Source organism: Nyctereutes procyonoides, unplaced genomic scaffold (genome assembly GCF_905146905.1).
Source record: "Nyctereutes procyonoides isolate TBG_1078 unplaced genomic scaffold, NYPRO_anot_genome, whole genome shotgun sequence".
NCBI classification, from domain to species: domain Eukaryota; kingdom Metazoa; phylum Chordata; class Mammalia; order Carnivora; family Canidae; genus Nyctereutes; species Nyctereutes procyonoides.
In genome coordinates this window covers 50,914,410-50,930,783 of record NW_026575135.1, presented here as the reverse complement: position 1 = coordinate 50,930,783, position 16,374 = coordinate 50,914,410, and the positions used below count along the sequence as shown (strand labels likewise).

The 16,374-nt window shown below is 37.6% G+C and overlaps 1 protein-coding gene across 4 annotated transcripts in view; it reads right to left on the bottom strand.

The window, feature by feature from the left end:
• Positions 1-16,374, bottom strand: part of LOC129494535 (core histone macro-H2A.1) — a 78,775-nt gene that overhangs the window by 24,261 nt on the left and 38,140 nt on the right. For 2 of the 4 annotated variants that reach the window (XM_055301449.1, XM_055301447.1), the window contains exon 5: positions 1,873-1,983. In XM_055301449.1, the coding sequence (XP_055157424.1) occupies positions 1,873-1,983 (111 nt within the window). The remainder of the gene's footprint in view (positions 1-1,872; positions 1,984-16,374) is intronic. The other 2 variants (XM_055301450.1, XM_055301448.1) reach the window with 1 other exon arrangement.

Genomic DNA, 16,374 nt, shown 5'->3' with positions numbered 1-16,374 from the left:
TTCTTAAATGACATTAAATGACACCCCTGTAGGTTACTATGAAGTATCGATACTTCTCTACAGCTTTTTGGTCTCCCCAGCCCTGAACAGTCCGTATTTGCTTTGTACCTTCTAGGACTGTTATGCCTGTGGCACCCAGCCCTGAGGCTGAAGACCAAGGTGTGCCCTGAATGGTGGAGAGGACAGCGCTGCTTGGTGGCAGCGGAACTAGCAGGCTGTCTGCAGCCTGAGCCACCTCCTTTCTAGGGCTCACAGAGTGCAGAGCTCAGACAAGACCCCAATCCCAAGATCAAAAAGGGCATCCATCCATACGTGGACATTTGTGTGTCTGAGTGCCACTATTGTGCAAATACATGACTTTGTCCAGGAAGAAGAGGTAAGGAGTTCTGATGGGAGGCTGGCTTTGGGGTAGATGGCAGGAGGTAGCAAGAACAACACAGGGAAGGGAGAGGCCAGCGTCAGGGTACTCAAAGGTAGGATGGAGCAAAGAGTGAGGGACCATGGGGAGGGGGAGGGACAGAACTGTTCTACCTGCTTCACAGGCTTGCAAGCCCAGCTAATGGTCTGCACCAAGGTTCTAAAGCACACGGGAGCTGCTCCTAAACCGCAGAGAGTGTTCACACTTGAGTTCAAACCATGGCAACTGGGATGACGGTTCACATTAACGTCCAATATATTCCCCAAAGGACATGTTAAAGGGTGTGAAAGTAGACCCAGGTGGTGGCCTCCACTGCTGAGTTGAAATTTTTTAAGTAAATCAAAAATACCTTAAACGAAAACTTTCAAAGCCCCAGACCTTAAGATGACAAGTGCTGCTTATTTTTTTCCTTTGAAAAATGCATACAAAAATACAGATAATGGTTATAAAATGTCAGCTGCAATGGTTATTTGCTGGAACACAGGGTCCACCACAGGAATTGCATCATGAGAGCCTGAGTGCAACCAGGACAGGAAGGGGGGTGGGGGAGGAGGAAGAGCACTTGCAAGGCAGGAGCAGGAGGGCTGTGTCACTTGAGATGCGAAAGAAAATTGACAGTGAGGTTGTAAAAATGATGCAGCTTCAGAACCAAGTTGTTGGCCACAGCGCAATTTACATGGAAGGTCAAATTCATGCCTTTAATTTTCTTTCATGTAGGATTTAAAAAATAAAAGAAGCGGAATTCCCTCTCTCTCCAGCCCCTCCCCTCCTTTTTTGGTGTTAATAGAGAAATATCAATTAACTCTCACTCTCAGGTCTTAAAAGCCTTTGCATCATTTTTATTTTCAGCAAAAGTGAATCATCTTTTACAAAACCATGGCGTCCTGGCAAAGCTGCATCACTGGGATGGCTGAAAATACAGTGCCCACGGTTAAAACAAACAAAAGATTGGTTTGAGGAGTCGAGAGGTGGCTCAGTGTACCAGTTACCTAAGGAAGTCTAAAACAATCCCGCCCCCAGATCAGAGGCTCTGCCTGCAGTGCCCACCGGAGTGAGTGGGCTGTCTGTTAGACCTTTCCTTTGCCAAACCCAGCTTTGACTTTGGGCTTTTTCTCTGGCCAGGGCTATGTAATAGCATTACCCACATTAGCAGCTCCTTCTGCAGACTCAGCCCAGGCTGTCCTGAATGCCCCCCCCCGCCCCCCCACCCACCCCACCCCACCCCACCACAGGAATAGCCTTCTCTCTTTTCACCACTATCTCATCTTTCCACCTGCCCGGACAGACTCCCCCAGCGTTCCTGCCGCGGCCCTCCCTGAGGCCACCCACTCCTCCACCCACACCTACGAGGCCAGGAGTAGCCTCTGGGAATCCCCAGGCCTTCCTGCAGCAGAGGTGGCCTCCACCCGTCTGTCCCAGGGCCGCGAGCAGACTGAGGCCGCACGTCTGCCTACCTTCTGGCCAAGGAAGAGGCTCTTGGTGGAGAGGACTGTGAAGCCGTCGACCGGTGTTCCCTCAGTGGTGCTATCCGCGCTGGCTGCCTTGCTGACTTCCCCCTGCTTCTTCTTGCACAAAGATAAGAGTCATCATGAGGCTACACAGGCAGAGACCAAAGGGATCTGGGCTTTTCTAACAGGGAGGTGGCTCCTAGGCCCTGCCCATGGTCCTGGAGGAAATAGGAAACTAAAGCACAACCAGTTTTTGGCCTTTTTCAAAGTGGGAGCCGCAAGCTCTGTGAAGCCCGGGAGTTCGATGAAGAGCATTAGTTGTACTTTTATCACTTTGTAATACATAAAAAATATATAATATTTTTACAAAATAAATTTGTGTATTAAAAATATACTTGAAAAAAAATAAAAAAAATAAAAATATACTTGAAGGCAAAATTTTACTGCAGAGTGACAATCTACAACATTTTCATAAATTTAAACCAACTAAATATCTCTTAATTAGGGTCTTTGCTTTCTAGATGTCTGTTCACTATTCAAGTTTGAGGGGGAAAAGCAAACTTCCTGATCACAAGTTCTCAAAGAGCCAAAAATCAGACGAAACTCCATAACCCTCTAACCTTCCCCCAGCCCAGGAGTTAGACGGTACCCAGCTTTCTTCAAGAAAACCAGCCTTGGAGAAAGAAGCATCCCTATGGTGGCTGTTGGCAAGCCCTGCTGCCCCTGGGGACTCCCCACCCTCCTGGTGGGATGGTTATCAGCGTGTTCATTGGCCTCTTCCCAATACCAACCAGATTCAAGTATGTATACCCTGGGGTTCCCAAGAGTCCTGCAAGGTATGTTGTCCAGAGTTTTAATTAATTTCCAATCCCCAACTTTTAATATACTTTTCCTGAAACTGATCTACCCTGAGTGATGGTCTCATGCCACATATCTTTGCACTACCACCCGTGTCCCACTTCTCATTACTGGGATGTCACTCCCCCTCTCCCACCCCGGGAATAGGGATACAGGGCTTTCTCAGTCTTTCTTGCATTTCTGTTAAGTATAAGGACGGTATGAGGAATAGGTATTTTTGCTCATGTGGGGATGTTCTGTATTCACATATATCATAGACTAAAGACAGTGGAAACAATGGTAGTTTGTGTTTAGACACTTCCCCTTTTCTCTTCCCTCCAGTTTTTATCAAAAAGTACATCACTCTTGAGGGATGTTCCAGTGGGAGCAAACCAAGAAAGCAGGGGTGAGAGGTATTCCAGATGGCCACGTCTTCTAAAGGAAGGCTCTGGACCACCAACTCAAGGCAAGGTCTACATGTCTGTTTAGGGATTCAAATTCATTAACATTAACATTTTTGCTTACATTGAAAAAAAAATTCTAGTTTTACTGAGTGCTTTAACAAGCAGGACTACTTTTACAATTAAGTTCAATGGCAAACCTGGAACATTTTCTGTAAATTAAATGAGCCAAATCTGAAGCTTCAAGGTTTTGATATAAGTGCTAAGACAAAAAGCATTTTATCAAGAAACAGGGCATTAGCAAAGATAGGTCAAAATGGTCACTATTATGGTTTTCCTAATTCTTTCAGTATACCAGATATGACAAGTGAAAGAGAACCGCAAAAGTGAAAGGTATAACCTACAGTTACATGGCAAGTCTTAGTAAGCCTTTTTTTTATATACTTTCCAGGAAACAAGAAAGGGAAAGGCTGGGTGACAAATCCTTTCACTACTCAGATGTTTCTAATTCTGTGCTTTCAACAAAATGGGAGAAATATCAAATTGACTTAACACCTGAGAGATCATTATAAAAACAGATTGATGGACTTAATAGTAATGTACCAATGCCAGTTTCTTAGTTGCAACAAATATACCAGGGTGATGGAAGATGTTACAATGGGGAAACTGGTGAGGAGTATTCAGGAACTCTCTTACTATCTCTAACTTTGTCAATCTAAAACAATTGTAAAATAAAGCATGTATTAAAACAAACTGATGACAGATTACTAAGTGACTATTGGAACTTAAGAGTTCAGAGGATTGAATGATGTTGCTTTAACAAAATCCTTTCCATTCCCACTTATTTTTTGTGACCAAGACATTCCAGGTACTTTTACCTGTATATAAATATACAAAAACAGGATGCTGAACCCAGTTTCATTTCAGAAATAAGTAACTACTTTACCAGTTATTGCAAAAACTGTATCACTATACACTAACAATGAGACTGAAGAAAGAGAAATTAAGGAGTCAATCCCATTTACAATTGCACCCAAAAGCATAAGATACCTAGGAATAAACCTAACCAAAGAGGTAAAGGATCTATACCCTAAAAACTATAGAACACTTCTGAAAGAAATTGAGGAAGACACAAAAAGAGATGGAACAATATTCCATGCTCATGGATTGGCAGAATTAATATTGTGAAGATGTCAATGTTACCCAGGGCAATTTACACGTTTAATGCAATCCCTATCAAAATACCATGGACTTTCTTCAGAGAGGTAGAACAAATCATTTTAAGATTTGTGTGGAATCAGAAAAGACCCCGAATAGCCAGGGGAATTTTTAAAAAGAAAACCATATCTGGGGGCATCACAATGCCAGATTTCAGATTGTACTACAAAGCTGTGGTCATCAAGACAGTGTGGTACTGGCACAAAAACAGACACATAGATCAATGGAACAGAATAGAGAACCCAGAAGTGGACCCTGAACTTTATGGTCAACTAATATTCGATAAAGGAGGAAAGACGATCCACTGGAAGAAAGACAGTCTCTTCAATAAATGGTGCTGGGAAAATTGGACAGCCACATGCAGAAGAATGAAACTAGACCACTCTCTTGCACCATACACAAAGATAAACTCAAAATGGATGAAAGATCTAAATGTGAGACAAGAGTCCATCAAAATCCTAGAGGAGAACACAGGCAACACCCTTTTTGAACTTGGCCACAGTAACTTCTTGCAAGATACATCCACGAAAGCAAAAGAAACAAAAGCAAAAATGAACTATTGGGACTTCATCAAGATAAGAAGCTTTTGCACAGCAAAGGATACAGTCAACAGAACTAAAAGACAACCTACAGAATGGGAGAAGATATTTGCAAATAACATATCAGATAAAGGGCTAGTTTCCAAAATCTATAAAGAACTTATTAAACTCAACAGCAAAGACACAAACAATCCAATCATGAAATGTATCTCAATATATCCTATTGTAAGAATACAGTTCCAAGACTACTGTTTTCCTTAGTAGTTATTAAATTGTAAAATATTCACTGGTTTGATCAACTGTGTGTTTTTAGGTGTAATAACCAGCCAATCCTGTAAAATCCATAACATTTAGTGCCTTTATGATCACAGGAAATTTTCAAGTAAATTTAAATTTATATACATTATTTTTGTTGTGAAGATCAGTAAAGTACTACCACCAGCAATAAAATATCTGACATTAAGAAAAAAAAATCTGTGGGACAAGTGAAAGGGACATAATGGCTCAAGGAGAAAAGTAATGTAAATGTTCCATTTGTTAAAAAAGAGCTTGTCCGTATATTTTTAAAAGATGATGATATTCCAAATCAACACAGTATTTAGATTTCTTTGTACACATTTAAATAATGAAATAGTTTTTGTATATCAGAAATTATACCCTACATATGTATATTTATTATCAAAAGCTTAGCTGTCCAATTTTAAATCTGTGTGATTCAAAGATTTTCAAAATTGTTTTGGGAGGTAGGCAAGCAAAAAAGTTTGAGAACCACTACTCTACCCAGTGAACACCATGCATACAGGAAGTACTCAGTAAATGCTTGGGAACAGGATATAGTTAATAAGTAGGTAAAGATAGAGAGTGCTTCTGCCCAAAAATACTTCACTTTTTTTAGAGGTGAGAAAGCCTTAACTGACAGAATTTCAGGCATTCAAGAAACGGAGCTGGTTGTATTGGGAAGAGGGGGCCGTGACAGCTTCCCTGTGCCCCTGGTATGAGTCAGCAGCTGAATATGAAGCTAAGTTATAAGGCTTATTAGCCTATGATAATTAATACCAGTGATTCTCAAAAACTATTTATTTGCTCATGGCCTCTTCCATTTTAAAGCTGTTGCCCACACTGTAAACTGGCATGACCACTATGGAAAACAGTATGAAACTTCCTCAAAGATTTAAAAGTAGAACTACCAAATGATCCAGCAATTCTGTTTCTGGGAATATAACCAAAGGAAACAAAAACACTATGTCAAAGAGGTGACTGCGCCTTATGATCACAGCAGCATTACTTATGACAGTTCACACAAAGAAACAATCTAAGGGTCCATAGACAGATGAATGGAGAAAAAACTGTAGTATATATATATAATGGAACATTCAGCCATAAAAAAAGAAGGAAATCCTGACAGGAAACCAAGAGAGTTCCAAAAAAGATGACCTCAGAGAGACCCACAGCACAACACACTATAATTAAAATGTAAAAGTTAAAGACAAAGAGAGACTCTTAAAAGTGGCAAGAGAAAAACAACTTACAACATACAAGGGAACCCCCGTGGGACTCTCAGATTTGTCAGCAGAAATTTGCAGGCCACAAGAGAGTGGCACAATATATTCAAGGTGCTGAAAGTAAAAAACTTCCAACCAAGAATACCTGGCAAAAGTGTCCTTTGAAATTGAGAGAGAAATTATTTTCTAGACAAGCAAAAAGCAAAAGGAGTTCACTACCACTAAACTGGCCATACTAGAAATGTTATAGGGACTTGTTTAAGATGAAAAGAAATGGTGCTATTTAGTAACAGGAAAACATATCCAAGTTTAACTTTCACTAGTAAAGGTAAGTACTAAAGGTAGTGACTTAATCCCTTATAAAGCTAATCTGAAGGTTAAAATTAAAAGGTAGTAAAAACAATACAATAATTAAGGGACACATGAGATTAAAAGAAAGTATGACACCAATAACAAAATGTAGGGAGGGTAAAAATTCAGAGTTTTAGAATGTGTTCAAACTTACATTAGCAAGTTAAAACAGACTGTCAAGAGGTTGTTATATATCAACCTCATGCTGAACACAAAGCAAAAGCCTACAGTAGATACACAAAAGATAAAGAAACCACTGAAGGCAATCATCAAATCACAAAGGCAGAGAGCAAGAGAAGTAGTAAAGAGAAGAATTACAAAACAGCCAGAAAACTATTAACAAAATGACAAGTATATACCTGTCAATAATTACTTTAAATATTTCTCCAAACAAAAGACATACAGTGACTGAATGGATAAAAACAGAAGATTCACAATATGCTGCCTACAAGAGACACATTTTACAAGAAGGGCAAGACACAATGAAAGTGAAGTGACAGAGAAAGATTTTTCATGCAAATGGAAACCAAGAGAAAGCAGGGATAGCTATACTTAGGTCAGACAAAATATTCTTTAAAACAAAGACTACGGTAACAGATAATGAAGGGTATTACATAATGGTAAATGTGTCAAGCCAACAAGAGAATATCTGTATATATTTTATAAATATTGTAAACATTTATGCTCTTAATCTAGGAGCACATAAATGTATAAAGCCTACAGTAACAGACCTAAAGGGAGAAACAAATAGCAATACAATAATAACAGGGGACATTATCTCCCACTTTCATCAGTAGATAGATCAAGCAAGCAGAAAATCAATAAACACTGGCCTTAAATGATACATGAGACCAGGTGGACTTAACATATATTCAGAACTTTCCACCCAAAAGTAAAAGAATACGCATTCCTTTCATATGAACATGGAACATTCTGCAGGACAGATCATATTTTAGACCACAAAACATGTCTTAACAAATTTAAGAAGGCTGAAATCATATCAATCATCTTTTCTGATCACAGTTATGAGGAGAAAAAAACCTGGAAAATTCAAATATGTGGAGATTAGACTACACACTATTCAACAACCAATAGATCAAAGAAGAAATCAAAAGAGAAATTAAGAAATACTCTGATATAAATGGAAATAAACATACTAAAACTTATGAATGCAGCAAAAGCAGTTGTAAGAGGCAAGTTTATAGCAATATAGGCCTACTTCAAAAAACAAGAGAAATCTCTAACACCCAACACCAAAAGAAACCAGAGGGGGGAAAAAAGAACAAATGAAGCCCAAAGTTAGCTGAAAGAAGGAAATAATACAGATCAGAGTGGAAACAGACTAAAAACAGAAAGGATCAATAAACCTAATAGCTCTTTGAAAAGATAACAAAAATCAACAAATCTTTGGTTAGACTCACCAAGAAAAAAAAGAGGTTTCAAATAAGTAACATCAGAAATGAAAGAGATGGGGAACCCTGGATGGCTCAGTGGTTTAGCACCTGCCTTCGGCCCAGGGCGCGATCCTGGAGTCCTGGGATCGAGTCCCACATCAAGCTCCCTGCATGGAGCCTGCTTCTCCCTCTGCCCCTCTCTCTCTCTCTCTCTCTCTCTCTCTCTCTCTCTCTCTCTGTCTCTCGTGAATAAATAAAATCTTTAAAAAAAAAAAAGAAATGAAAGAGATGTTACAAACGACACCACAGAAATATAAAGGATAAGAGACTACTATGAAAAATTATATACCAAAAAAATTGGACAACCGAGAAGAAATGAACCAAATCATAGCAATAGATAACCTACTAGGACTGAATCAAAGAAAAATAAAAACCTCAACAGATGGATTACTAGTAAAGCCACAGAATCAGTCATGAAAAACTTCTCAATAAACAGAAGTCCAGGACAAGAAGGTTTCACAGGTTAATTCTACCAAACATTTAAAGAAGAATTAAATATGAGTCTGAAAATATAAAAGAGGAGGACATTTCCAAACTCACTTTTTAAGGCCAGCATTACCTTGATACCTAAACCGGACCAGGATGCCTTACAAAAAGTAAATTACAGGCCAATATCCCGGATGAACACAGATGCAAGACCCTCAGCAAAATAAACAAACTGAAATCAACAATATATTAAATGGATCATATACCATTATCAAGTGGGATTTATTCCAAGGATGTAAGGGTGGTTTAATATCCCACAAATCCAGCAAAGTGATATACTATATTAACAAATGAAATATAAAAAGGATATATATGATCACCTCACAAATCAGAAAAGGCATTTGACAAAATTCAACATCCATTTATGATACAAAGCTCTCAAAATGGGTACAGAAGAAACATATCTCAACATAAATAAAGGCCATAAATGCCAAGCTGAGAGCTGGCATCATACTCATTAGTGAAAAGCTCAAAGCTTTTCCTCTAAGATCAGTAACAAGACAGTAATATCCATTCTTGCCACTTTTATTCAATATTAGAAGTCCTAGCGAGAGCAATTAGGCAAGAAAAAGAAATAAGAGGCACCAAAATCAGAAGGGAAGTAAAGCTGTCACTATTTGCAAACAGCATAATATCATATACACAAAACCCTAAAGACTCCACAAAAAAACGGTTAGAATAAATGAATTCAGTAAAGTAACAGGATACCAGATTAATATACAGGAATCCATTGGAGTTGTATATGCTAATAACAAAGTATCAGAAAGAAAAACAAAACAATCCCATTTACAACTGCATCAAAGAAATAAAATACTTAGCAATTTAACCCAAAATGCAAAAAAGTATACACTGAAAACTACATATTGTACACTGAAAACTAGAATACATTAATGAAAGAAATTGAAGAAGACACAAATAAATGGAGAGAGATTTGGTGCTCATGGACTGAAAGGATTAATATGGTTAAAATGTCCATACTAATCAAATCAATCTACAGATTCAGTGCAATCTCTATCAAAATTCCAATGGCATTTCTCACAGAAACAGAGCAATCTTAAGATTTATATGAAATCACAAAGACTCTGAAAGCCAAAGCAATCTTGACAAAGAATAAAACAAAAGGTATTATCATGCTCCCTGATTTCAAATCATATTACAAAGATATAATAATCAAAACAATATGTTACCAATATGAAAACAGATACATACACCAATGAAACAGAATAGAGAACCCAGAAATAAACTCACATGTATTATTAATTCATGACAAAAGAGCTAAGAGTATACAATGAAGAAAGAACAGTCTCTTCAATTAAACTGTATTGGGAAAATGAGACAGCCACATGCAAAAGAATGAAACTGTACCAACATTTTACATCATACACAAAAATTAACTCAAAATGGATTAAATAATTAAGTCCTGAACCAAGAAACTCGTAGGAAACAGATGGTAAGCTCCTTGATATTGGTCTTGGTGATGATTTATTTGGATATGGTATCCCAAGCAAAAGCAGCAAAAGCAAAACAGTGGGACTACACCAAACCGAAAAGATTCTGCAAAGCAACCATCAAAATAAAAAGTCAACTTTTAGAGAAATTTACAAATCATATACAGACAGTCCCTGACATCCAATGGTTTGACTTTGAATTTTTCAGCTTTACAATGGTACAAAAGCAATACACATTCAATAGAAACTATACTTTGAATTTAAATTTTGATTTTTTCCTAGGATAGCAACATGCAGTACTATACGCTCTAGTGATGCTAGGCAATAACAGCTAGCCACAGGGCCCAGTCAGCCACACAATCATGAGGGTAAATGACTAATACACTTACAAAATCATTCTGTACCCACAGAACTATTATATTTTTCACTTTCAGTATAGTATTCAATAAATTACATGACATATCTCACACTTTCTTATAAAACAGGTTTTGTGTGAGATGATTTTGTCCAACTGTAAGTGAATCTAAGTGTTCTGAGTACATTTACATAGGCGAGGCTAAGCAATGATGTTTGGTAGGTTAGATGTATTAAATGCATTTTAAACTTAACATTATTTTCAACTTACAATGGGTTTACAAGACACAGCTCCATCAGAAGTCAAGGAAGATCTGTATCTGATAAGGGCTTAATATCCAAAATATATGAAGAATTCCTACTACTCAATAGCAAAAGGAAATAAATGTTTAAAAAGTGGTCAGAGATATAAATGTGAGACCTCAAACCATAAAAGTCCTAGAAAAGAACACAGGCAGTAACTTCTTTTACATCAGTCATAGTAACTTCTTTCTAGATATGTATCCTGAGGCAAGGGAGATAAAATCAAATATAAACTATTGGGACTACACCAAAAAAGCCTCTGCACAGGGAAGGAAACAGTCCACAAAACTAAAATGCAACCTACAGAATGGGAGAAGATATTTGCAAATGGCATAGCTGATAAAGAGTTTCCCAAATATATAAAGAACTTACCAAACTTAACACCCAAAAAACAAATAATCTAATTTAAAAATTGGCAGAAGACACGAATATTTTTCTAAAGAAGACATACAGATCATAAGACACATGAAAAGATGCTTATCTTTACTGATCATCAAAGAAATGCAAATCAAAACTACAATGAGTTATCACTTCACAATAGTCAAAACGGTTGAAATCAACAACACAAGAAACAGGCGTCAGCAAGGATAGGGAGGCAGGGGAACCCTCTTGTACTGTTGGTGGGAATGCAAACTGGTGCAACCACTCTGGAAAACAGTATGGAGGTTCCTCAGAAAGTTAAAAATGGAACTACTCTATGATCCAGCAATGGCACTGCTAGGTATTTACCCAAAGAATACAAAAATACTAATTCAAAGGAATACATGCATCCCAATGTTTATAGCAGTATTATCTACAATAGCTAAATTATGGAAATAGCCCCAGTATCCACTGACTGATGAAATGATAAAGAAGATGTATATGTACACAATGGAATATTACTTGACCATAAAAAAGAATGAAATCTCGCCATTTGCAATGACTTGGATGGGGCTAGGAAAATTATGTTTAGTGAAATAAATCAGAGAAAGAAAAAGAACATGATTTCACACATACGTGGAATTTAAAAAATAAATGAGCAAATGGAACAAAAGAGAGGGAGGTAAACCAAGAAATAGTCTCTTAACTCTACAGAACTGACAGTTACCAGAGGGGAGGTCGCTGGGGGGGATGGGTGAAATTGGTGATAGAGATTAAGGAGGGTACTTGTGATGAGCACTGGGTGTTGTATCAAAGTGTTAGGTCACTACAGTGCACACCTGAAAGGAATATTATACTGCATGTTAACTAACTGGAATTTAAATAAAAACTTAAAGTGGTCAGAATCTGAGTAGACATTTTTCCAAAGACAACATACAGATGGCAAACAAATACCTGAAAAGGTGCTCCACATCACAAATCATCAGGTAAATGCAAATCCAAACCCCAGTAAGATATCACCTCACACCTATTAAGCTATCAAAAAGACATGGAGACATGGAGAAGGGGAATTCCCTGTGCACTGTTGGTGGAAATGTAAATTGGTGCAGCCACCATGGAAAACAGTACAGAAGTTCCTCAGAAAATTAAAAATAGAACTACCATATGATGCAGCAATTTTTACTTCTGAAGACAAAAACACTACCTCAAAAGATATGTGCACCCCCATGTTGACTACAGCATTATTTATGTATTTATAGCCCAGTAATGAAAAGAACCTAAGTATCCATCAATGGAAACATGGATAAAGAATATGTGAAAATTTGATAAAGGTGTTTACCTATTATATACACAAACATGTTTTATATTCTAATATATATGTCCTTACATATTTAACATGTCATATTATTTTTATTATATGTCTTATAATACATATCTTCTAAATCATTTTATATATACATCTACACACACACACACACACACACACACACATATATATAGAATACAATGCTATTAAGCCATAAAAAGACTGATGTGACCTTGAGGGCATTATACTAAGTGAAATAAATCACAGAGAAAGACAAATAACTGTATGTTCTCACTTATAGGTAGAATCACAGAAAAAAAAAAAAAAAACCCAAGTTCCTAGATACAGAGAACAGACTGATGGTTGACACAGGCAGTGGGGTATGTGTATGTGTGTATAACTGGTGAAGCAGGTCAAAAGGTACAAAGTTGGGCAGCCCGGGTGGTTTAGCGGTTCAGCGCTGCCTTCGGCCCAGGGTGTGATCCTGGAGATCCGGGATCCAATCCCACGTGGGGCTCCCTGTATGGAGCCTGGTTCTCCCTCTGCCTGTGTCTCTCTCTCTGTGTCTCTCATGAATAAATTTTTTAAAAAGGTACAAAGTTCCAGTTATAAAAGAAAGAAGTCATGGGAAGGTAATATACAGAATGGTGACTATAGTTAGTAAAACTGTATTGCATATTTGAAAGCTGTTAATAAAGTAGACCTAAAAGTTCTCATCCTAAGAAAACTAACTTGGTGATTATGTATGCTGGTAGAGGTTACCTGGACATACTATGGTGATCATTCACAATATGTACACAAATATCAAATCATGTTGTACACCTGAAATTACTGTCATATTAAATGCCAATTACATCTCAATAAAAAAAGAATCCATATCCATAATATAAAAGGAAGTAAGTCATTTAAAATCGATAGCTAATCCTAATTTTTAAAACAGCACAAAACACTAGCACAAAAGGAATTATCCAAAGGGCCAAAATTTATTTGAGCATATGTTAAAGCTAACTGGTCATCAAGACTATGCACACCCACCAGGATGGCTAAAATTTAACTCTCAAATTAGCCTGCCTTGGCAAGCCTGCCTCATTTGTTGCATTGGGACTCCATACTTTTATACCACTTGGGAAAACTATTTGGCACTCTCTACTAAAGCTGAACATATGAATATCCTATGATATCACAATTCTTAAAGGTATTCTCCCAAGACAACATAACATGTGTGCACCAAAAGGCATGTACTTTGTAGCAGGAATCTTGGTAGGAGCCTCAAATTGGAAACAACTTAAATATCTCCAGAGCAGAATGTATCACCCCGTGGTGGTAAATTCCAATCCTGAAATGCACAGACTCAATGCTAACTGCTACATACAATAACCCAAATGAATCCAACACAATCTTGACAAAAATCGAGAAAAAAAATAAATTCCTCAATGAAGTTAAATGTACTACGAAGATAAAGAAAGGTCCCTTAACTTGCTCAAATTCCATCTAAGGCCCTGTACCTCATTTTTGACTTACCGTTGTGTATTTGTGGGGGACTTGGATGTCAGTGGTCAAAAGACACCAGCTTTCACCTAGAGTTCCAGTCTAAGATGGTGATGTGAGCAGACCCTGAACTCACCTCCACCACAGACACACTAAATATACTCCAACTGATATAGCAATTCCTTCTGAAGAGCTGAGGGCTGACTGAACAGCTTCTACATAACAAAAGATAAAGAGACCACATAGAGAAAAACAGCAAAAGAGATGGAAGCATGATAACCAAGGCAACCCCCACCATTGCTGCAGTGAACTGCAGCAGGGAGGAATAGTAATGAAGCACTGGAAGCAGATCTATCTACTCTGGGGCACTGAAAAAAAAAAAACAGCCTTTGCTTAAGAGAGAGGCTACTACGTAAAAAAATCCAGTCCTAGAACTCCCAAATGGCAGAGGAGCTGCTGGAATTCTCTCCAGGTCAGGAAGACTGGTTAATGCCATGGTTTACATTCCCCCTACATGTTGGGAGCATGGGTGGATGGGGAGCAGGGTCCCGGTGTCCTAGATCCAATATCCTTAATAAACACAGATTTTAAAAAATCCTTAACAAAAATATTAGGCAACTGCATTCAAGGATACATTAAAAAGATCATTCACCATGATCAAGTGGGATTTATTCTGGGGATGCAGGGATGGTTCAATATTTGCTAATGACTCAATGTGATGCACCACATCAACACAATGAAGGATAAAAATCACATGATCATCAGTAGATGCCCCCCAAAAAAGCATGAGAATATTCAACATCCATTCATGATGAAAACTCTATCAATAAAGTGGGTTTAGAGGAAATATACTTCAATGTAATAAAGGCCATGTGTGAAAAACAGCTAACATCATATTCTATGGGGAAAAACTGATAGCTTTTCCCCTATCAGGAACACCACAAGGATGTCCACTCTCACCACTTGTATTCAACAAAGTAATGGAAGTCCTAGCTGCAGCCGTCAAAAAAGAAAAAAATATATATAAGGGATCCAAATTGTTAAGGAAGATATTAAACTGTCATTGTTTGCAGATGATATGATACTATACAGGAAAACCCTAAAGATTCCATCAAAAACCCCCCTAGAATTAACAAATTCAGTAAAGTTGCAGGATACAAAATTAATACACAGAAATCGGTTGTGTTTCTATACAGTAATGATGAACTAGCAAAAAGAGAAATTAAGACAATCCCATTTATAATTGCACAAAAAAAGAATAAAACACCTAGGAATACATTTAACCAAGGAGGAGAAAGACCTGTACTCTGAACAGTCTAAGACAATGATGAAAGAAATGAAAGACAACACAAATGAAAAGATATTACATGCACACAGATTGGAATATTGTTAAAATATCCATTCCACCAAAAGCAATGTACAGATTCAACATAATCTCTTCCAAAATACCCATAGCACTTTTCATAGAACTAGAACAAGAAAACTAAAACTGATATAGAATCATAAAAGACCCCAAATAGCCGAAGCAACCTTGAGAAAGAACAAAGCTAGAGGTATCACAGTCCCAGGTTTCAAGATATACTACAAAAGCTGTAGTCATCAAAACAGTATGGTACTGGCACAAAATGAGACACACAGATCAATGAAGAGAATAGATAACCCAGAAATGAGCCCATGCTTATATGGTTCAACAAGAAAGGCAAAAATACATAATGGGGAAAAGACGTCTCTTCAGTAAATGATGCTGGGAAACGGGCAGCTACAAGCAAATGAATGAAACTAGACCGCTTCCTTATACCCTCCACAAAAATAAACTCAAAATGGATTGAAGACCTAAATGTGAGACATGAAACCATAAAACCAGAAGAAAACATGGCAGTAATTTCTCCGATATTGACCTTAGCAACATTCTTCTAGATATATCTCCCTAAGCAAGGGAAACAAAAACAAAAACAAACTACTGGGACTACATCAAACTAAAAAACTTCTGCACAGCTAAGGAAACCATCAAGAAAATAAAAAGGCAACTTACTGAATAGGAAAAGATTTGCCATGATATATCCAATATGGGGTTAATATCTAAAGTATACAAAGAACTTCTACAAATCAATATCAAAATAAAAAGCAATTAAAAAATGGGCAGAGAACATGAGTAGACAGTTTTCCAAGGATGACATAGTTGGCCAACAAACATGTGAAAAGATGCAAAACATCACCGATCATCAGGGAAATGCCAATCAAAACCACAATGAAAAAAAAAAAAACCACAATGAGTTATCACCTCACACCTACCAAAATGGCTAATATCAAAAGGACAAGAAAAAACAAGTGTTGGCGAGGATGTGAAGAAAAAAGAACCCCTGTGCACCGTTGGTGGGAATATATATTGGTGTAGCCACTGTGGAAAACAATATAGAGGTTCCTCAAAAAAAAATAAGAAATACAGTTACTATATGATCCA